Below are 23862 nucleotides of genomic sequence, written 5' to 3'. Positions count from 1 at the left end.
TTGTCCTGAAAAACGTTCTGCCTCAGGTTTATATTGGAGAAGACCTGCTGAGGCAGGAGATACAAGACAACTGCAACTGTAAACAACATGGAAAACGGAATTATTGAGTAGGGAAATAGAGTCAATTCTCAGGTCGGGGCCAAAGATTAAATAAAGTCAAGACAGTTACCGTGCCAACCTCCTAGCCTGAATTCTATTCACCACACTGTAATTAAACCAACACAGGAAAAATATTAGCAAAAGTGTAAGTTACCCTCCTTACTAACTAGATACTTCTGCAGACAGTAAGACTGAAAACTCTGAAGATCTACGGATTCCTGCTGAAACTACTAGCAGCTGATTCTGATAGCTTCACATAAACAATGCAAATCTATTGTTATTTTAGATTTCCAGGTTTACTCCTTCACCTAATATTAATTTAATACAGATTTCAGCATATATATCACTGCTGAAAATTGCTCCATGGCTTATTTAAGCACTTTGTATAACCATTATACTTCATCATTTGGGATGCAATAAAGATTGGTTGATATATTCAGCAGCAGAATTACTCATTTGTGAGCTATTTGTTTTAAAGAGCCTCAACCAGACAAACTACAAATATATGAGGTTTAGAGATCAGAGCAAACCACCGTTAACACATGCTTTTTGAAGCACATTTTGCTAAGTAATCATTTAAATAGTATCAGGTGTACTTTGACTGGGTTGCATTGGCTTTTGCCTACAAAAAAAAAAAGACATCAGAAGCAAAATGGTTCTATTGACAACTGTACATTGCGACAATATTCACAAATGGAAATTAATTTTTTATTTACATAACAATGGGGTGAGTTCAAAATGCAGTCAAGGCTACAGTTGGTCCTAAACAAATTCGAAGGAAATCCTTAGCGGTCTGTATCCAGTTGCTGAGAATCTCTTTCTCTTGTTTTGATCACACCTACTGGGTATACCACCTTCTCTACATTTTCACCCATTGTCTTCTAAAATAACATGTTTTAAATTCAGCCACACCCACAGTGAGCATTCCCAAGGAACTATTTTTTTTTTTCCATTTGCTTGTGCCAAAGCCTTTTGCATGGGATAAGCTGTGAATGTTATCGCTCTTGAAGACTTGTGATAGGCTGGGGTTCTCCCTTTTCATTCCAACTTTACAGAGAGTCAGGAAAAAAAAAGGTAATTTGGACTCTTTCCTGTTTTTTTTTTTTTTTTGAATAGGTAACATTACTTTTTTTACGTGAATGTATTTTTACATTAATTGAATGGAAGGGCAATGGCAAGCACCTGTTTGGGAAGATATGGAGAGCCCAATTTGAAATCCACAGGGCACATCTACAGAGTCAGTGGTCTCTGAATCTTGTGAGTATTGCACAGTTGTGTTTCATTTGGGATGTCAGCACTGGCTTCTAAGTGACAAAAACCTTTCAATAACAACAGATATATGTCTTCATCCAAGTTACCCTATCCTTTCTTGCCTAGTCCTTGACTTTTCTATAGTGACTTCCTTCTTTCTTCCATGACTGAGGTTTTGGATACCCAAGGTACATGGAAGGAAAAGGTAGAAAACTCTTAGCTAGCAAAGGCTTGTCTATCAAGCGGCAAAGTCACCTTACACATTTTTTCCTCCCATCTTTCCCCAGTCACTCCTGGTTTTATTCTGCCTCCAAAATGAAATGTGCTGAGGGCATGGGGCAACAACTGAGAAGCAGTTCAGGGAACTGATACAGCTTTAAGGAACCACAGAGGATAAGGGTCCCTGATCCACCTCACAATGTAGCCATATAAGTAGCTGCTGCAGCACAACTAGAACAGTGGCGCAGAATAGTACACGGGAACATGGGAATAAACAAAAAAGTGTGCTTCTCATCATGACACTGTGAGAACCCAAGCTCTAGCAACAAGTGATACGGAGGACTCACAAAACAACCAGACAGAGAGAAGTTTCAACTGCTGTCTCTGACTTGACCTGCAGTCAAAAGAAAGGACATCTTCCAGGTGGATACACTGGTATTTCATACTACAAACTTCTGACCACCTTCCCCGCCCTCCCCCCCCCCCCCCCCCAACACTCTCTAGGTTAGTTAGTAAAGCCCTGGCCCTCCGACATAGTTAAGAATTCGAGGAAACACATACATAATTTCAGGTTTTAGAACTATCTGCCATGTCATAAGAACTCCTTGGTGCTTCAGCTGTCTGTTAGCACAGAAAACTGAAAGTAAGAATGGAGTATTTTGCTCTTCGCACATATATATACACATATAAACATAATCGACCCACTCTAAACAAATTCCAACTGGAAAAGTTGTGAGCAAAGCAGAAAACTCATAACATCCATAAATAACAGCTCAAACCAGTTATTTTGCTTCAAGTCAACACAAGCAAGACCAAACCCGCTACTGTGACAACTTAACAGAGATAAACACAACAGTTTTAAAATATTCTAGGATTGTGAAAACAACCTGGAACTACTTCAAGTACTTTCAAGGAACATAAATGAAAAAGAAGAAAAGAGCTATGCTTTTGCTAATGAACATCATAGCTTTCACTGTACACCTGACTATTATCAAGGTGGCTGCTAGATGGATAACATGGATTTGCTTCACTCTTTGGTGCTCCACCAGACAACAGATGGAGATATTACGTAAAATAAATATCACTAACTAATTGAAGCACAGAGGGCTACTGACATTTTTCCAAGTACAAGCAGAAAGGAATTAAACTACTGCTGATTTCTTCAGGTTCAATGTGAGGTTATCAGTAAGACTAGATTGCAGAAGGTGGGTGGGGACATGGAATCAGGGTATGCATGAAAACATGCATCATCAGTATTGCCTCAAAGGGTAGCAGCTGTATTGTTGGGAACCACATCTCCCGTCAGTAATTATTTTTACCAAGAGCTTCCATAGTACCATCTTAGTGCAGCCTTAGCCATAGGCCTGTGTGCCAGCACACTAAGCATTTCACAAATCCAGAGTCAAAATGTGGAGTCCACTGATGGTTCCGGCATCTAAAAGCTGATGTGCTAACTGTATGACAAATGACAACAAGAAGAAGAAGGCTGGAGGTAGAGTCCACCAGAACCATGAAATAAAACTCAAAATAGTGACAAACAGGTCTCTCAGCTCTTCACCACCTTGTATATTTGCCACCAGCTGTTTTGGTAGGCTTTGCAAGAAACAGGGAGTTTGTGAAGGAGAGGTTTGAAAGAGGACAGAAAAGTGGATATCACAGAGAGCTCCTCCCCGATGTGAGGCAATATCAGAGAAAACCCAAAATGCAGGGATTTAATAAATGGGAAGAAATGTTGAAATCTCTGTGCAGTTTGATGCAGGCATCAGTTTCTGCATAAAGACTAAGAGCTGGTAGGTGAGAACAGGCTATAAAGAGCCTAGACAGTGAAGAAAAACATCTTGATAAGCCACAAAAGGGATAAAAAGAAAACATGCAAAGAGAAGAACTTGGTTCTGCTGAGAAGGACCTGGGGGCTCCCGGTGGACAGTGACTGGGCATGAGTGCATCCCAGCAGCAAAGGCAGCCAAGAGCACCCTGGGCTGTACAAACAGGACTACAGGCTGCAAACCAAGGGGAGTGATTATCCCTCTCTATTCATTGCTCACTAGACCACAGCTAGAGTATTGCACTCAGTTTTGGTTTCCCCCAAATACAGGAAAGACATTGACAAATTGGAGCAATTTCAGCAATGGACTACAAAGTAGATCATGAGGCTGAAACATTTGCCTGGTAAGAAAAAGCTGAGAGAACTGAGTTTGTTCAGCCTGAAGAAGAGACAGCTTCAGGGGAACCTAACAGCAACCTGCAAGTACGTATAAGGAGGTCATCAACAAGATAAACCTAGGCTTTTCACTCCCATGCATGGTGGGACAATGAGAGGCAATGGACATAAGTCAAAACAAGAGAATTTCAGAATGGATATTACAAAAAACTTTTTCACCATGAGGACAGTCAAGCAGTAGAAGAGGTTGTCCGAAAAGCTTGTACAGCTCCCATCTTCAAGATTCCTCTGGATAATGTCCTCAGCAACCTGGCCTGATCTCAGAGCTGACCCTACTTTGAGGAGGAGAGGGGCCTAGAGTTCTCCTGAGATCCCTTCAAACTTGAATTAGCCTTAGATCCTAAGACTATGAAAATGAATGAAAGCTAAAGATGCTGTGGGAAGATTAGACAAGGTACTCCTTTGATTCCCATATTGCTGTTCCTAGCACACAGAACTCATATAGGCAACACTCTTCCAACACCTTTCTATACCTGCACTTCTCTACAGTGTCAGACACAACCTCTCTTTTAAATAAGAGATAAGTAGTCTATAGAACCATTAGCTGTGGTAAAGGATCCTCACTCAGGTTTCACCTGGGAAATAAAAAGCTAAGAATAGCCAGAGAAAGCAAGCACTGGATGTGTTTGGAAAATTCATTACCTTGGAAGACTGAGCATACAAGTCCAGTTGTGCTCCAGGGAAATTGCATGTGCATCTGAGCATCTTTTTACTACATTGTACAATGGAAATGCCACTATATTACTCGTTTTCACTTCACTGGTATGTAAGCTGCTTATTTTTTAGAACTGGACTTAAAAGTCCATGAAATTAAATTAGGATAAGATAGCACTGAATATTCCAATTTTCATCACCTTTCTTCCATTTTTGAGGTATGCCTGAGTTTTGGACAGCTGCTATAAATGTCCAAATCATTCCTTCAATCATCAGGCTCAGACAACACATTCCTTGCTTTCAACACCAACTCCCATCCCGACAATTACACAATTATAATGATGATTATACTTGAAGTACAGAACTGCTTTGATGGCTTGTGGTCATAATTTTTGTGTTCGCTCATACATCTTGATTTCTCAAAAGGAGATCAAGAGAAGCTGTGTACAGTACAAAGCCTGGGAAGACTTTCTGATCTAGAATAAGACTTTTACATTGGTCTCAACAGTTTTTTGCTTTAAACCTGCTCTCCTTTTCTGTGTCTTTGTCCTCTTCCCACCCTGCCTCACTCCATCTTGTTTAAAGCTTCTCTGTTTGTCCCCAGACCTTTTCATATTGCCCACAAGTCCTAAAGTACACCTCTTAGCTCTTCTACCTTACTCTTAATTTATCTCAGTGGTTTGTTTTTCCTGTATCCAGCCTCATGTGACTGTCCATCCATTCTCTCTCTCATTTCTTGCTTGCTTTTTGACTTTCTTTACCCAGGTGTTGATCAGTAGAACAAGCTTGCATCAAAGATTTTACAAAATTCATTCTAATCCAATTATGCAGCTTAGCGCAGCATCTCTACAATGAAGATTCTTTTGCCTTCTTCCTATGGCTATTCAATTTCTTAAAAAATAGGAGTTTCATGATGTTCTGCAGAGTATACAGACAAACCTGAGATGATATAGAGAACTGTAAAGGTTTTATTGATGTCCATTCAAGATGATCTATGTAAGTTACTCATAAGAAATTCAACCTTTCCAAAGTCATGCCAATAAAATGTTTATGCTACACCATCATCTATTCTCTGTTGTACCTCCACATGCATACACACACACATTATATATCTTCAATTACAGTAAAACTAATTGGACAATAAATCACAGTTAAGGCTGTACCTCATTTGTTCAGACATCCAAGTTAAATTTACATACTAATGGTTGCGTATTTGCCTTTAATAGATGCACTATTAGAAAGTAAACGTAATAAATGAATAACCATTTAAGCATGGAGTTACCTAATCTTGATGAAAAATAACTCAAAATGTAGCAGTCAGTGAATCTATGTACTTTTTTATTGGCAAATAAAGCTAATCACAGACTAAGAAGATAAATATAAATTATACGGAGTAGCATACTAATGATCGATCAGACAGACCCAGCCTGTGCAGTGAATGTAGTAAGATCAAACCGGTTGAAATGGCTAGCTTAAACATTAGATGCTCTCCTCGAGCATGGAATAAAGGATATAGACTAAGATGGTTTAATTTGCAAAAGTTTCCCCTTGGAAACTGCCAGTGCATTTTACATTCAGCATCTTCTAAAGGTTCAGGACAAGCTATATGACGCACAGCAACAATCAGGTACGTGCACAGGAAGGATGCACAGGGATGATAACTGTCTCAGAAAACTAAAAAGTGCAGAGTAAGGTAAAAGTGTTGTACTGTGTAACTGTGTGAACAAGAGGGCTCACATACATAGCAAACGTTGCAAATTGGGCTACTGGATAAATTCCTTGTCATTAGAATAGGGGGCTAATTCCTGTGACGCACTGGGCAGAGGCAAAAGGGAGTGAGTGAGGCCCAGCTTTTGCTATTTTGTACAGGAGAAAGATGAGCCCACTTTGATTTCTTTTCCCATATAATGCATCACTCTTCCCACACAACTCCATCTTTCTGAAGATAAACTTTTTCTCATTTTTGCTAACCGTGACTGTTCACTTTTCAAAGCAGGGATGGTCTCCTAGGTTAAAGCCACATGCACCATTCTGTCTACAGATGTGCAAGAGATGAACAGTGTCTATTCAAGTTGCTTGTCAACTCTCCTCACTCCACAGCCAAAGGTTACTAGCCTATGTCCACCCCAGACAGGATCATCAGAATGATACTGGTTAGAAAGTCCATTATTTTGAGTACTAAAGCTAACAGATTATGAAGCAACTGAGTTTGGATTGACTGCATGTGCCAGCAGGTACAAGAAAGGAGCAGTCCCTGAAGCTGATGGAAGAGGGTGGTAAAAAGTAGGTGGTGATAGGCTTATGGCTGATATTGCAGAATATTGCAGATATTGTAGAAAAGAAGAAAGGAAGAAGTAAGAAACTCCCACAATGTCCCAAAGAGAGACTGTGGTTTAGCTAAAATCTCATCCAGATTCCCTCTGTACCAGTGCTTCCCTTATTAGAACAGCATAAACGTGCTTCTGCTTGACCTCAGTCTGGGCCACAAGGCTCATCTGCAATTGAAATAAATAATTCTTTAAAACAACAGCAGCTACAGCCGCCAGCAGCATCAAATGAAAGTGACTTTATGAGAGAGAATGCATCAGCAGTCAATTGACATGACATGCCGCTTGCTCGCCGTGGCAGCAAAGTGATGGAGGTTCCAGGAACCGTTCTGCTGCCAGAGCCCATTCGTTTTAATCAACACCTCTGGGCACACCACACTTCATCTGAACTGCAGGTGCCTTCCTTTCCTAAATGTCATTTCATTTTTGTACCTTTTCTTGAGAGTTGTCAGCCCACGGACATCTTTTTTTTTTTTTAAGAATGCTGGCTCAGCATGAACGGGAAAGTGATTTCATGCAACTGTGCTCAGAGCCCTGACAAACACAGATGTAGCACAGCATACTAGATCGGATCCAAGCTATATGTTTTATCACATTATGCCTTGCAGGTGCTTAGTCTTTCCTGCCCCATCCATCCTCAACCTTTCATTTCATGGCCTGAGCAGAAGCCCTACACAAGTGATTGAAGGGAAGTTACCAGCCTCTGATCCCCCACACTGCTGTGACTTGTGTCAAATTATAGCTAGAGTGATTTGGTAATCCAAATCAATGCAATAATCTGATCTGTGGGGAGCAGCACTCTAACACCAGTGCGCTGAGAGGCCACAATAGTAGAAGCGCTGTCAGCTCTTCCCAGCAGTTTTTTGACCTACTGAAGCCTGCACACTTATACTGAGCAACTGATGACACAGGGAAAAGTCTGATACGTTCAGACTGTTAGAAAGCAGAAAAACATATACTCTAAGTGCCAAGAAAATACTCCAATTAAATTTCATTTTTTAACAAGAACTATTAATAATAATAGCCCAGCTATTATTAAAGGTTATTGCTATGTAGTGTGGACTTCAAGTATTTGAAGAACATTTTAATTAACAGAAAAATATTTATGTTGGTGGATAATATTCAGACTGTAAGAATGGATGGGGGGGGTTCCAAAGGTTGATAGGTCTATCTCACTTAAGCACATAATGGATGGACATTTACCCAAGCCTTCTGAGGCTGCAGGATTCAATTTGTGTAATGAAAGGCCCTCAAAACACCTGGTCTGTCTTGGTTCCGTTCAGTTAGGCTAAAAAGCACTACATGGCCTTGCATGCAAAAGGTCCGATGCTTTTTTAATATCCATTGAGATTTCTTACAACATCAACACTGGAAGACAGGCTAAAGGTTTTATTTCAAATATGGTATGAATAAACCATGTGATTCATTAATTATGACTCTTTAGAAAGTAGACAGGTGCAGACGGTCCACAAACTTGGTTTTTCAGCATACCTGAAAAATAACAGAGAAAACTGGCTTATTAACTCACATTACCTGAGGTCTTATGGTAAAACCAAGGATTATTTCCCAGTATTCTCATTTAAAGGGTCATTAACCCTTTAAAAAGCAATGCCAGCACATATCAGAAGTATGTACAATATTGAGCTCAAAAAAGCTCAACGTAAGATACTAGATGAAAGCTGGATACAGACTTCCTTTTAAAGAAGCTTGACTCTGGTCTCTTATATTCAGAGACAGAGTTGAAAAATATAAACTAAGAGTCAGGGAGAATTATTCAACAACTGAAGATGGAACATCCAAGGGGGGCTATGTGTATATATGTGTTAAATAGGAAAGATAAAAAAGAAAAAAGGAAAAAAAGGAAAAATAATCCCTAAGAAGTGCTTGATACCACAGAAAAAATTCTGTTCATAAAACATTGGCCATATCCTTTCTTCAGATGAAAAAAAAAGATTGACAATAATCCATCTTTCCACCTCTGCTGCCCCTCTCCCATAGCTCATGTTCTCCCATTTGGTATACTTTTCATTGGCCTGTTTGTTGCGACATGACAGGTCCTGCACTTGGGGCACAACAACCCTATGCAGTGCTACAGACTGGGGGAAGAGTGGCTGGAGAGCTGCACGGAGGAGTAGGACCTGGGGGTAATGGTCGACACCTGACTGAACATGAGGCAGCAGTGTGCCCAGGTGGCCAAGAAGGCCAACGGCATCTTGGCTTGTATCAGAAACGGCATGACCAGCAGGTCCAGGGAGGTTATTCTCCCTCTGTACTCGGCACTGGTGAGACCGCACCTCGAATACTGTGTTCAGTTCTGGGCCCCTCACCACAAGAAGGATGTTGAGGCTCTGGAGCGTGTCCAGAGAAGAGCAACAAAGCTGGTGAGGGGGCTGGAGAACAAGTCTTACGAGGAGCGTCTGAGAGAGCTGGGGTTGTTTAGCCTGAAGAAAAGGAGTCTGAGGGGAGACCTTATTACTCTCTACAACTACCTGAAAGGAGGTCGTGAAGAGGAGGGAGCTGGCCTCTTCTCCCAAGTGACAGAGGACAGGACAAGGGGGAATGGCCTGAAGCTCCGACAGGGGAGGTTCAGGCTGGATATCAGAAAAGAATTCTTCACAGAAAGAGTCATTGGGCACTGGAAGAGGCTCCCCAGCGAGGTGGTCAAGTTGACTTCCTTGGAGGTGTTTAAGGAATGGGTGGATGAAGTGCTTAGGGACAAGGTTTAAGGGAGTGTTAGGAATGGTTGGACTCGATGATCCAGTGGGTCCTTTCCAACCTGGTGATTCTATGATTCTATGACGACTGCCAACGTATTAATGTAATAAGGCAATAGGTAGTGGCCCAATAACATTACTGTGGTCTTGCCCTTCAGTCCAAGTTAGAGCACAATGGCAGCAGATAATTTCTCTTCCTTAAAGTCTCCCATCTACTGCATCATACCTCCTGATTCATGTTGTTATCTCAAGATAAGCAAGCCTCAACTTCATGATTCTCTCTACAGCAGTTCTGGGATGTAGAACTTTTCATCTTGTTCCAAGTTGAACCAATGGCAGCATAAAACCAATTCTGCCCAGCAACAAGAAATGCTTAAAGATCTATCAAGACCTTGTCACCACTCTCCTATTGATGATACAGACAGTTACCCAGTAAAACAGTGCAAAACCATGTGCTCCCAGTGACTCCTGCTCAGCTAAGGTTACCAAACAGCACCAATTAAAAAAACAAAAAAAAAACCAACCAAACAAAAAAAAAACAGAAAGAAAAAAAAAAAAGAAGAAGAAGAAGTGGAAGAGGAAGAAGAGGGAGAGGAAGAGGGCGAGGAGGAAGAGCAAGAGGAGGAGGAAGAGGAAGACGACGATGATGACGACAACGACTTATTTCATTTTTAGCTTCCTAGAAAGCACGTTCCTTCCTCTGAGCCTATCCACAGTAACCTATGCCTCTGTCACCTTCAGATCAGTTCATTACACCTGATTTTATCTGCGGCTGAACATGAAAATGATATGCAACTTAAGAGATGCCAGACATTCAGCCTTCTCTTTGGCTCACCTTCAACATCAGATCAGATAATTGTGGCAATCCCCAAAACCCCAACCTACTTCTAATAGCAGTTTGAGGCTGATCCACAATTTTAAAGGAAGCAAGAAATCTCATTTGAGTTCTAGCAAAGATCAGATTGCAATCCATAAACAAAGCCACAATCCCTGCTCCTCAGGAACAATGTCAATCAGGAAGATATAGGCTGAATAGAAGGAGAACTGAGCACTCCTTATTGAACAACAAACATTCTGTAGGAGATCAGGGAAACATACAGGCAGACCTTCAGGAACAGTGGCAAACACTTATTCTTCCTGTAAGAAATCCTTTCTGAATACCCCAATACCAGTATCACCAAAAAAAACCCAAACAAAATATATAACTCAACCCACTCCCTAAACCTATCCAAATACCATTTTGACTTTTTGTCTCTACTAAAGATGCTCCAGAATTGCCATGAATTAAAAAATAGATGCTGCTACTGAGCTGATATGGAGACTGCTCACACATCACCTGGGCACCACTGCTGATTTCCCTTTTTATATTTTCAGTTCTTAAAAAAACATTATCAAGCTGTTCACAAATAGAGCAAGGAAAATAGTAGAAGGCAGCATAAAGTATTTTGCTGCTTTAGTACTCATTAAGGATCTACACAGCTATGTTAGCTCAACTGCCCCAAAGACCAGTGATACCAGCCGACTTGAACCTTCTCATGCTCATGATGAAGAATATTATGGAAGTAGCTCTTCCACTCAATCCAGTTACGCATGATTACTTTGCAACCAGAGAAAGTTTGACAAGGTTGCTAAGTACAAAAATCACTTTTGTAAAGGAGTTAAAAAGAAACAGAAGCTGGGCCTGCACTCTCGCCTCACTACTACCTGGAGGAAAGAGCTGACGTATTGAAGTTAGCAGGGCACATTCACAAAGCATTTTGCCGAAGTTTAACAATGCAACTCACATTTACTTCAATAAATGTAGAGTAAAAACAATGGAAAAAATTTGGAATGTATTACAATATCTGAACTCTTAGCATCAAACACATTTTTAATAATGAAACAGAACTACGGACACAATTCAAGCACATACCCAAACCAGACACAAGCCTAAACCAACTCCTATTCTGGACAAATTTAAAAGTCAAATATATGCTTAAGTATTATTACTCAGAAAAGACATATTCACTGCATATCAGCAGAAATTCACAATATTATCTGTTGGGAAAAAAGAAGTTATCATCAAAAGCTGGATTTTATTGCAGTGTATCAGATGATCTTGATAGCTGGAAAGCTGTTGCTTTAAAACCTGTTCTGATAAAAATGGCACAGAATTTTAATTATGTAATATTCTCTAGGGCTACACATACTGATTACTGACAAAAAAAATTATTATTATACATATATTATTTTACCTGGAATTCTATTTTTTGCCAAATGTGAGGCACAATAAACTGCTTCAAGAAGCGTTCATCTTCACTCCAGAACAGTCGGATGTCAGGGATATTGTACAGGATCATGGCCAGCCTCTCCAAACCCAAGCCAAATGCCCAGCCAATTTTATCCTGAGCACCAGCTGCAATAAACAAACAAAGAAGTTAAAAACTCAAGAGCTCAAGTTCACAACATGAAAAATTGCTGGTAAATGTTCAGCTATTTACCAAAAAAACAAAAAAAAGTTAAGTGGTGAGACAGAAAAGCCTACAAGCAGAAAAGCCTACAAGTACCTTGCCAACGAAAGATCTAAAGGCTACAGGACAGATCCTACTTCCATCAAAAACTGCAGCAATACTGGGCATATCGATGGGTCCTGGAACCAGAAGTGGTAATAAAATAAAGCTGCACCCTCGCCAATTTGTTTCCAAAATTTCAGACTGACTTTGAGAAATGCTGCATAATGCTGTATGTTGCTTCCCTTAGCTGTTCTTAGAGCTGAGCACTTCACACATGACTCAGTTGTGTTTTAGAAGACATGTAAACATGAATCCAGTTCAGAACATTTCACTTGAGCTGACAGACAGGCCAAACCTATGCAGCATTAACATCATTACCAACATCTGAGAGGATCAAAACTGTCTCTTTCAAGGCATTAGAAGAAACAGAGCAATGGGATGTGAGGCACTGTTGCATTAGCATCACACCTCTCACTAGGGCACTCCTGGGCTGCTGCCCCTGGGACAAGCCACTGCTCCCACATAAACAAATCTCTTTTTTTCAGCCCTAAATGTAAAAAAGCAACAATGTTTAACAGAGTAGAGCTGCACTGATATTAAGGACACTACTTCTCTGTCAAGAAAGTAAATATTTATACCTTCCTTCAGTTACAGGGCAGGAGCACCGAGTCATTAAACTGAGATTTTTTTCAGCACCAGGAACCAACTCCCTGTTTAGGCATCATCCTACTGATTTTGAAATAAGCTGAGAGCCCAGCAGCTCTGGCAAAGGCTCAGAGCTTCTTAAAACTTAAACAAATGCCTAAATAAACACACTTATGCTGAAAGGATGTGTGTATGTGTGACAGACTTGACTGTTCACCATCAGCCCTGGCAATGTGCTGCTGAATCATATAATGTCTCTGCGTATCTCACAGCTATCTAGCTAGAACAAGGCCCTACCTGCCTCCCTTAGTATTAATTTAAACTCTAATTTTTTTGCAACTTTTAACTGGGTAGCTTCCCTACCATCATGCATGAGGCTAGAGGCAGAAGTGTTTTTTCTGACCCTTGTCTCTACTATTGGAAAGGAGACAGTTCCCTTCCTTTGGGCATTGACGACACCCTGAGGTATGCTGTCACGTTCCATGTTCAGACAAATGAGCCTAGAGTCCTGTTTAAACAAAGGCAGGCATAACAAGTTTGGGAAAAGTGACATAGTCATCACTTTGAATCTTTTAATTAATTTGAACCTGCCTATTTACCTGGAATACTAAGTCCCCAGCAGATCCCCTCTGTGTCTCATCTGCTACCTCAGCAATATTGCACTCCCACGGGAATTTGGTCAACTTTATAACAGCATTCCCCAAAGGAGTATGGATATTTTGCCTTGTCCCTTCTCGTGTGCTCATAGGCAACACCTGCACTTTCTGCCCTTCGAAATCAGACAGTTAAATCAACTGAATTGTGCAAGTCCTAAGAAATAGAGAACTAGGTGTGAAGTCAAAAAGTACCTCATGGCAGAGCTGCTCAACTAGAATGCATTCACGAGCCAACAGACTTTGAGATAATCTGACCTTGGAAACCCACACATGCTACATTACATGAAGAACTGTGTGATTTGCTGCTGTCGACTGAGTTATTTTTAGAGAAAGGATAGTGGCTACACAGAATGTGTTGAAATTTGTTTTTGGGAAAGATTCTGAGCTTCGACTATAAAATGTTAACTATAAACTGTTTCTTTTTCCAAGCTGAAAGTTTCTCTTCATACTCCAGTATGCAGAAGTAATAATGGGTTTATGGCTATGAAGAAGGGAATACAATTCATTGCAATAGTGTTACTTCTGCAAACTTCCAGATTGTCTGTCTTAGATTATCAACTCCTGCCTCAGTAGCAAAACTCCATTTCAACAGTGCCAGACTTTCATACATGTTATGGACATTTCTGTAGGCTGATTAACACAATCTACTTTCTCCTCCAAAGGTAAAGTTGAGCACCTGGAGCAACATCCATGAGGTTTCTGAATAGCTACTGCTTTAACTTAACAGAGGCATTAAACCTGAGGGTAGGGGAGGGAAGAGGTGGGGAGGGAAGGGGAAGGAAAAAGAGGGGAAGGGAAAGTACAATGCAGGTACCTAGAACTCCTCCTTAAATCAGTACTGGCAGATCTCCACTGTACTCCACATCTTCATTTATTTTGTCTCTGATCTCTTCTCCAGCTTTCTTTTTCTAAAGCTTCAAGTCAATGCAGCATATAAAGAGTTCCTGACACAAAAGCTTTCCCTAGCTGGCCCTCAAAGGTTTGTACACTGCCAGGCTCCTGCTGCCTCAAGTGAAGAACTTGACTACCCACCAGGAGAAAATTTCTGGAAGCTTTGCATGTCAGGTAGCCAAAGATGGAAAATGAAAGGATAAATGGTTTGAATGGCTTCCCACACTGCGGGCTGAGACAGTCCAATCTGAATCCAGAAGGCTGCATCGTTACAGCTGTGTCATATAGGGGAGCTCAAGAGTCCTTGTCTTCCTTGAGAAGTTGTATCTATTTGTCTCACTTTTAAGCTTCCAGCCCAGATGAATCAGTTTACACTTAAACATAGACCAATCAAGCCATTCTCAAAAAAACATTGTTAAATGAAAGCTAAATTTGATCAGCCGGAATAGGAAGCATCATAATTACTCACTCAGGCATATATAACCTGCCAGAGCTTATGGATCACAACTCAGTCCTCAGAAATACCCACAGACAGGAACATTTACCTTCTCAAAGAATGTGAAGCAAGACATTTTGCACTGTACAAGAATTTCAAGACATATTTTTCAATGCAGTGTTAGGAACAGGTTGACAAAAGTTCTTTGTTATATAATTTAGTCAAGCTTATTTTTATATCTATGCTGGCTTTTATTTAACAATTTTCGCTACTGCTGTAAAACTGCCAATAAAGAAATCTTTCTTTCAATACAGCCTAAACTGGGTCTTCAAATTGTTATAGTCAGCAGTTACTGAGAAGTGAGATAAATTAAATTTTGATCTTGGATTGAGGCAAAGTCAGAAGCATACAACAGCCTGCATACAAGGTGTTCTTCACAAAATGCCCAGAAATGAATATACCCAAAATACATGCAGCTGAAAGCTAGGATGAGTTCCAGAAGCAGACTTGAATTTGATCTCTTGCTTTCAGTCCAAACCACGGCTGTTCACAGAGCAAATTCAGGAACTAAAATAGTTTGCAGAGAGGTGAACAGATTCTCAAGGATACACAGACTACGCATCATGCTTTATAAAAAAAATCAGTACTTTAGACTGTGTAGAAAGCAAGTTATAGACATAATGAACATGTGACTTGATAAAAAACATCAGAAATTCCTGAAGCAAAGATCCATGCCCACATTTGAATTTTATGTGATTAAAGGACAGCTTATGAACAAGGCTTTGAAAAAAATGTTTGTGCAAATTAAGTATTTACTCATCGATAAAGACTAGGAATGCCTGCTCTACATGAGGGCCTCAGCAGTGAGGTGAATCATGTTTACCCATGTTAAAAATAAGCCGTTTTAAATTATTTCCTACTCCAGATAAAACTACTGTATGTTGGGAGTCAAAGGTTTTACATGAAAAAAAAAAAAATTACTAAGGTGTTAGTCTAATATAGAGGAGTTTCTGAAAGTGCAAGGTTAGGCGGCTGGGATGTTAAGCAACTGGGGACAAAAAGCTTACTGGAATTTCTTTTCTTTCTTCAGTGAAAGCAGAAATCAAAACTGTCATATGATTCTCTAATTCTGTTAAATTGATGCATTCAGGCTCCTGTGTACAATTCAGTTTAAATTACCTCCTAAAATAAAGACTTGGCTTTCAGACTATGCATGTCAAGTAAGCCACTCCTCAAGAACTCAAGAAAAGAAGTAAACATTCAATTATGCCTATTCTGTGGAGAAAGAACTTATCTTTCTAAATCTCATATATGGAATAATTTTCTAACAATAATAGTCACTGTGAGACTACAGCTTTGTCTCCTGGGTCAGACTGATCTGTTCTGTTTGCTTCACTTGAAAACTAAGCAAAAGAACTTTAAAGGCTTTGGTTGAGTTTTTAAGATGCATGTTTATTTTTGTTCCATAATCAAAATAGCTGGATACATACTGAAGGAACAGTCTAAAAAATTTCTACCCAGGGAAGCTGTCCCCCAGATTCAACTTTCTTCTAATGTGTAATTAACATACATTCTACCATTTTACCAATATTTCACTAGACCAAATAGCTGGGAGGAAAGCATTTGTGATAGGGAGAAATGGAGGACCACAGCCAAAGAGGACATGAAAGCTAGATGAGAAAGCAGAGAAAGAACAAACCAAAGCAATAACAAAGAGGAACTTTGCTTCTTTTTTTTTTTCTTAACCTCAGACTGATATTTTTACTTTCCAACTCTTTTATCTTTCTGCTTCTGAGGAATTTGTCAGTCCTCCTCCCCTGCTCCTTCCAATCTTTCTATTTTGCCTGAGTTCACTTCTCCCACTCCCACAAACCGTCCTAAGTATTCACAACAAAATCAATGACAAAACCACCATCAAACAGAACCTTACTTAAAACTTCAGATATTTTTTCAAAGCTCATAACCATACACTGCAATAACGTTCAACCTTTCAAATTATGTAAGACAAACTATCCACTTAACTCCCAAGTGCAATTCAAGATATTAGTCATTAACTACAAACACTTTTATGGTACGTGCTCTTCCTTATTCTTGATACTTCAGCCTACGTATCTGAAGCCATGGCTCACTGAATTTATGACGGTTTTTTCCCTTTACCCCTGTATGTCTCAAGATCGTACATTCTACATGGAGGTCAGTGCAATTTGCTGTCCTAACTTTTGTCATAGAGCAAAAAATTAATGGACTTCTTGAGTGTATTTCCCCTGGTTCTGCTTGTGGGCACCAGTACTGCTCTTTTTGTTCTGTGTATGTGAAAGCAAATTCTGATTCCTATCATAACGTTTTGTTCATTCAGGCAAAGTTGGATTTTGAGGTTTTTTTCTTTTAATACCATTAAACCTCCCTAGACATTAGGGCCATATAGATTTGAAAGAACAGAAGCTATAAAGAAATATGTGAGGGGCTGCCACTTGGCAGAAAGACCAAGTCTACAGTACAGTTAAAAAATTCAATTGCCAATCTCATTCTTTTCAGGGGTATAATTACAGCCAGACAGATTCACTCTATATACATTCATTGCACCCAGATGCAACTCTGTCGGCAAAATTTCACCAATACCAAAGTTGAATGTTTAGTGTCTTATGAAATGGTCTTTCCTTCAAGAACACCAGGCAGAGCAAGGAACACGAACACAAAGACCGTCACAATGCGATACGAGCTTCAAGAGATTAAGATGTCCTCAAAAGATACAGCCAGAAAACCTGCATATACGTAAAGGCTAAAAACTGTGTTCAGCTCATAGTAGGACAGTCTCATGATTACTCTGGAAACCTGGTGCTGCACAGTAAATTCAACTTTTACAGGCAGCGACTGACACCGCATTTTGTGTTTCTATAGCACCTACCATAAGGAAGGCTTCAGCTCATGACTGGGGTTCCTTTGCTCTACATATATAAAAATCATAGACAGGTAAGGTTTATGACTTAACTGCTATCCTCGTCTGCCACAAACTTGCTCTTTGGAAGAAACTTATGAAATGCCTCATGATCATGGAGGCATCACTTGCCTTAGAACTGGTGTTGGGATAATAAGTCTTTCTTTTCCCAGAATGATTCAGGTATGATAAAGTAAGTGCAAAGCATTAAAATTCAAAGTCTTTCTGTCAATAGTAGTTCTGCATTCTGATGGTAAAGCAATAAAAAGATTTCATACTGAACTGCAGCATATATATTCCAACACAATGAACTCAAATATAATCCCACCACAATATTTCACAGCAGTTCTGACAATGTTCCAGGTACACGCAGTTCATTTATTTTTAAAAAAAAAAATCACAACGTGACAGGTCCAGGTGTACCTAAACATATTGTTACATAGCACAAGCTGAAAAAAAATATTTGTTCAGAAACACTATCCCCAGTTTTCCTTCCTTCTTCTTACTAGAAAACTACTCCACCAGTCCTGTGCTGCAACAGCTTAAAGGGCATTTCTCACTTTTGCTCAGAACAGGGCTCTTCAAAGTGTGACTGGCTTCCCAAGCCATGTCTGCTTATTGATCTCCCATCCAAAAAAATTCTACCATTCCAAGTTCCTGGGCAAAATAATTTCTGTCAATAGGTCTCATGCTATTCAAAGACATGTATGCGTTTTAAATACATAATTACAAGAAGTAAGTACTATATGAGATCAGACACTGCCAAACAGGGTTTGCAGACAATGTCACAAAAGGCCTCTCTTACATTTCTCTCCTGAGTAGTGTTTCCAGTTGGCATTTGTCAATCTGGCTACCTGCATATATCTTTATCTGCAACTATAATACACCTATAGATGCCCAACTAATTTCCTGGCACATTCTGAGCACAAGGCACGCATAAAAGGGAAAGCAAAAAGCTGTAACATTAATGGACTCCTCAGGAAACTCAGTTCTGTGCTTCAGGAAAAGATGCAGTGAGCCATGACCTGCCCGCCCCTCTACCTGGGCCTAAAATCTCCTGTTTCTTCTCTCATGCCCACATGCCCAGGAATACCAAGACGGAGCAAAACCTGTATTTACAAATTAGTTTCTTTAGCTTGTAGTGCACTGCTTGACTATATGTGGTCACAGATCTTTGAACTGCATCAGCTGGGAAAAGACTTGAGCTGTGCCTAACCCTGTACCTCCTCAGAGACATTTTGGAATGGTACTGCCATGCCCAGTGCTCTTCTGGGGCAGGAACTGAAAGGGTTTCACTCAAGGCAAAGGAGTTCTTCCTCCTACTCACTTCATCTTTTTAAAGGGTATCTGGTCATTATCAACCTGATGGCTATTAATGTATTCGCTTTGGATTTGAGGAGGCATCCAAGCAGAAGCAGAAATATCTGCAAGGAGATGTTCAGCAGAAGCGTAATTCTGGGGGACACCATTGACCGCTTCACCACTACATATTGCTAGGTATCTGGTCTAAATCAGCCACTTCAGCTCTGCTGTAAATGGGGAGAGACAATCAAAAATAATTATTCACTCTATCGTAAGATATGTACAGACAACACAGAAATTTTATACAGGTAAATCAGATTAGATGAATTTCACCCTGTATCCCCATTTCAGCTTAAATTTTTAATCATTCCTGCATAATTACAAGGAAGAGAACAAAAAATCTTTCATCTCTGACTAATTACCGCACATTAATTTCTCTTTTGGATTTCTTTCTCAAATTTCTTTTAATTAGTTTCATCATTTCTAGCAATCCCTTTCATGATTTAGGAATTCATATGACAGAAATACAATGGAAATTACATTTTGAATATTCGCCTGTCCTTATCTCCCTCTTCCTACACTGCAGAAAGTGCCTATAGCCATTTTGTTTTTTATTTACTTATGATTTGTTTCACTGGTTTCAACTCATCTTATTCACCAGTAACACTACAGGATCATAGCCAGAACACCAAGCTCTTCTTACTTACAAGTAGAACATTTCAGTCAGTGACTATTTTTAAAACCCACCATCTCCATATGAAACAGGTGATTAAAAATACTGAACAGGAGGCGACTGCTCCTTAAAGTTCAAGTTAACTCTTTATCCTCTACTTTCTAATTTGTATGAAATTCCTGAGTTCTGGCAGCAGTGCACTTATTTCTAAAAAATAGTGATATCTTAGAAAGAAACATAAATTGTATTACAATTGTACAGAAAGTGGTTGAAGAAGTTTCACACAATTCACTATCAGCAGCTTCTACAATATTGCAGTTAGAGGAAATGTAACAGTGTTAAGTTCCATATAAACAACACAAGAAAAGCTTAAGAAGAGGCATAAGGAGAGGCTATGCCTGAAGTCCTTGAAATAATTTGTGGAAGCACCTTAGCTGTACACTTGGTAGAGGCTTCTTGCCTACTCTTGCCATGGAGCTGACAAGGCATATAAAAATGATGGAAACAGATGCAGAAGCAATAAAATATACAAGTGAAGCAGAATATGCTCTGCAACTCTTTCTACTAAAATGGCAAGACTACAACAACCCTACAGAAAATGAAACCAATAGAAAAGGAGAATCGTACAAGAACTTGCTTTTCCCTCAGAGACTAACATCTTTGCAAGATATCACTGCTATTTTATGCATTCAAAATTAATTTTGTATGTATTCTTTCAATGCACATCTTGTAATCCTCCTTTTATGCTATCGATCTCCAATGACATTTCCTAGTAAAGTGCATCAATAGCAAAATGTCCCATTTCACATGAAATAGCATTTTCCCAGGTATGATGGGCATCCAGGGAAGTATATGCTTTGCTAAAACGAAACACAAAATCTTATCTTATTAGAACATAACAAAGTTTCCCCAACACAGTGAACTGTTAAAATTTGGGGTTTTTTTGGAAAGCTTGAGGAGCTTCTTACTGATGTACCTTTTCATCAGCAAAAGATCTGTATCAGCATAATTCCAGCAGCAAAATACATGATTCTGCCAGTGTGAAGCACATCTACAGCACACCTACACTGGCTGACCTCTCCTATACTGGGCTGGGGAGTGAGACGCATAGACAAGGTGTGTGATATAGAACATCAAGTAGTACACTGAGTTATTGATACACTGGTGATATCCAAAGAGTGCTGTACATGGGCTTATGAAAACATGTTAGCATCCCACAGAAAATCTTGATGTGTTACGTTACTGGAATTACAGCTAGCAAGTAGAGTTACACCCCTCACAGCCAGATATGGAGGGAATGCTCATTGCAAAAGGTGGGCTGCAGGATATCCCCATAAACATCCTCTTCCTAAGTGTATGTACTGTACAGAACAGTTTACTCCCGTACACAAGGACTAACAGCACAACACAGAACAGCTTTATTTACCTTTGAAGAAGGAGGGAATTTCCTCATATAAGATACTAAAAAATGACAAAGACTGCCACATAAAGCACTCCAACTTCCACAGGTGCTTGAAAAAAATCATGGTTCTCTCACTATCATAGAACCATAGAATCACAGAATGTCCTGAGTTGGTAGGGACCCACAAGGATCATCAAGTCCAACTGCCCTCACTGCATAGGACAACCTCAACATTCACACCATGTTTCTGACGGCATTGTCCAAATGCTTCTTGAATGTTGTCAGGCTTGACACCATGACTGCTTCCCTAGGGAGCCTGTTTCAGTGCTCCACCACCCTCCAGGTGAAGAACCTTTTCCTAATATCCAAACTAAACTTCCTCTGGCGCATCTTCCTGCCATTCCCTCAGATCCTATCATTGGTCACCAGAGGGAAGAGATCAGTGTTTGCTCCTCCTCCCTTCCCTTGTTCATATAAACTCTCAATTATATCTGATATTTTGTATGTGTAATAATTACAGAGGTATATACACAAAGAATTACTCCACAAAGCTTGCAATTATATTACACTGATGACTTTGCAAGAATGTGATGATATACAAGAGAATATCTCCAATTTTCAGTTTTCAATTTAAAACAACCAGGAAATGACCCACAAAAGCAAGGCTTAATACAACTCTTGGTGCTTCAACGAAACATTCAGATATTCTGAAATGCTAGAATTAAGGTTGCCTGAGGAACACTAAGATGCTCTCATCTGAGAAATATATCATTATGCTGTTTTCAATGAGACAATCATGTATTCATCATTACACAAGACTTTGTTCTGTTCAGCACAGAGAAAAGGCGATGGTTAATGACTACTGCTGTGTTCCTTGTACTGTGAACACATGCCTCAAGTGCCTTATGCATTGAGCAATATTCAAGCAGAGCTCTGAAGACACAGTTTTTCTTTTATAAGCTTCCCAACGAAGCACTTAGTCCCACAATATTTAAATGCTTGAAAAACATTAAGGAATTATTTTTCTTTTTCCACATGTCTTCGTGAGTTGAGGAAGTATTGCTGGCTCCTGTACTGCAGGCTGGAAACTCTAAGAGATTCTAAGATCAAAAGCATCTATTAATTTTGCTCCCCATCTGAGATACCTGGGACGTGACGTTTCTGAGCACCGAGCATTACACGGTGTTTAATAAAGTATAGCTTCCTATTACTACAGCTGCAGTCGTGAGCACTCAATACTTCTACAAATCAGAACCCAGGGTCTCAAATCAGGCACTGAAACAAGAAGCAGCCCACAGTGAAAAGTTTGAGTTTGGAGGTGTTCCTACACTCAGCTAGGAATCTTTTTCACTCAAGAAGGAAGAGAAGGCAGAGCAACATTCAAGTGCACAGACTGTCCTTTCTTGCTGTCATTAAAGGCACCCATTTCGTACTTTCCCACTCTTCTCCCACTGAGGCAGAGGCTTGCAAGTGCAGCATACTCCACCCAGCAATCCCAATTCATCCACACAGGGATGATCATCCTGGAAACCAAGTCTAACAGTCATCCTTTACAAGAGCCCCTCCAGGACTCCAGCTTTCCAAACAAGGGAGTTTCTCTGTCTCTTTGGCTGGGATGCAGCACAGAGGTTTCAAGGGAGGAAGGCTCCTGCATGCTGGAAAGGGGCTGATGGATGCCTACAGCCCCAGACTGAACTGCAGAGAACCTCACTCAGCCCATGCCCAGCCCAGGGCGAACACTGGCTAAGTTCAGCTGACAGTAAGACATGGCACCACTGAGCCTGCACTAACTGCAAGCTTCCAGAGGAACCCAGAGCTAAACAAACTCCTGTGGATGAATATGTCTGAACCCTTCACTCAAGTGGTGTTCAACCTTACTCACAGGCACAGCCTCTTAGACAGCACTATTTACTAAATACAGGTGCACCGTTTGTATGTCTTTTTTAACCCCTTCCAAAGCAACAGCGTCCCTCACTGAGCAGTCAAAACTGCCAGTAAGGCAGGCTAAAGATTTAAGTAGACTTGGCTAGAAGTTGGCTGAAAACTACAGTAGTACAGAATCATAGAATCATAGAATAAGTTTGGGTTGGAAGGAACCTTAAAGACCATCCAGTTCCACATGCCCTGCCATGGGCAGAGACACCTCCCACTAAATCAGGCTGCCCAAGGCCCCATCCAACCTGGCCTCAAACACCTCCAGGGATGGGACAGCCATAGCTTCCGTGGGCAACCTGTGCCAGTGCCTCAGCACCTTCATGGTGAAGAAATTCCTCCTTATGTCTAGTCTAAATCTGCCCCTCTCCATTTTATATCCATTGTCCCTAGTCCTATCACTACAAGCATTTGCGAACAGTCCCTCCCCAGCTTTCCTGTAGCCTCTTTCAGGTACTGGAAGGTGCCTATAAGATCTCCTTAGAGCCTTCTCTTCTCCAGGCTGAACAACCCCAACTCTCTCAGCCTGTCCTCGTATAGGAGCTGCTCCAGCCCTCTGATCATCCTTGCAGCCCTCCTCTGGACCCGTCTCAACAGCCCCATATTCTTCTTATGTTGAGGATTCCAGAACCGGACACAATACTCCAGGTGGGGTCTCACAAGAGAGGAACAGAGGAGCACAAACACCTCCCTTGTCCTGTTGGCCACGCTTCTTTTGATGCAGCCCAGCATACAGTTAGCCACATGGGCTGCAAGCATACATCGCCGAATCTGAAGCTCATTCAAGACAATAGAAAAAAAGCCCCACACAGATTTCAGTAAGGTATGAAAAAGTTTCTTCATCACCGAACACCACCTTGTTCCTTGCACAGGGCAGGGGCACGGAAGACAGACCATCTTGGCAGGGAAAGAGAGAGGTGCTCAAGTGAGTAAACAGAGAGGGGTGGTGGTGGGGTGAGTATCACAGCACCACAATAGGAAAGATTTGAGCTTCAGTGAGTGAGATTTGTATC

The 23862-nt window shown here is 40.5% G+C and overlaps 1 protein-coding gene across 2 annotated transcripts in view; it reads right to left on the bottom strand.

The window, feature by feature from the left end:
• The window catches only part of FARS2 (phenylalanyl-tRNA synthetase 2, mitochondrial), a 248212-nt gene that overhangs the window by 95588 nt on the left and 128762 nt on the right, over positions 1 to 23862 (bottom strand). For both annotated transcript variants that reach the window (XM_054059316.1, XM_009564121.2), the window contains exon 6: positions 11720 to 11880. In XM_054059316.1, the coding sequence (XP_053915291.1) occupies positions 11720 to 11880 (161 nt within the window). The remainder of the gene's footprint in view (positions 1 to 11719; positions 11881 to 23862) is intronic.

Source organism: Cuculus canorus, chromosome 2 (assembly GCF_017976375.1).
Source record: "Cuculus canorus isolate bCucCan1 chromosome 2, bCucCan1.pri, whole genome shotgun sequence".
Lineage (NCBI taxonomy): Eukaryota > Metazoa > Chordata > Aves > Cuculiformes > Cuculidae > Cuculus > Cuculus canorus.
Note: the sequence above shows the minus strand (reverse complement) of the source record. Positions and strands in the feature narration are given on the sequence as shown.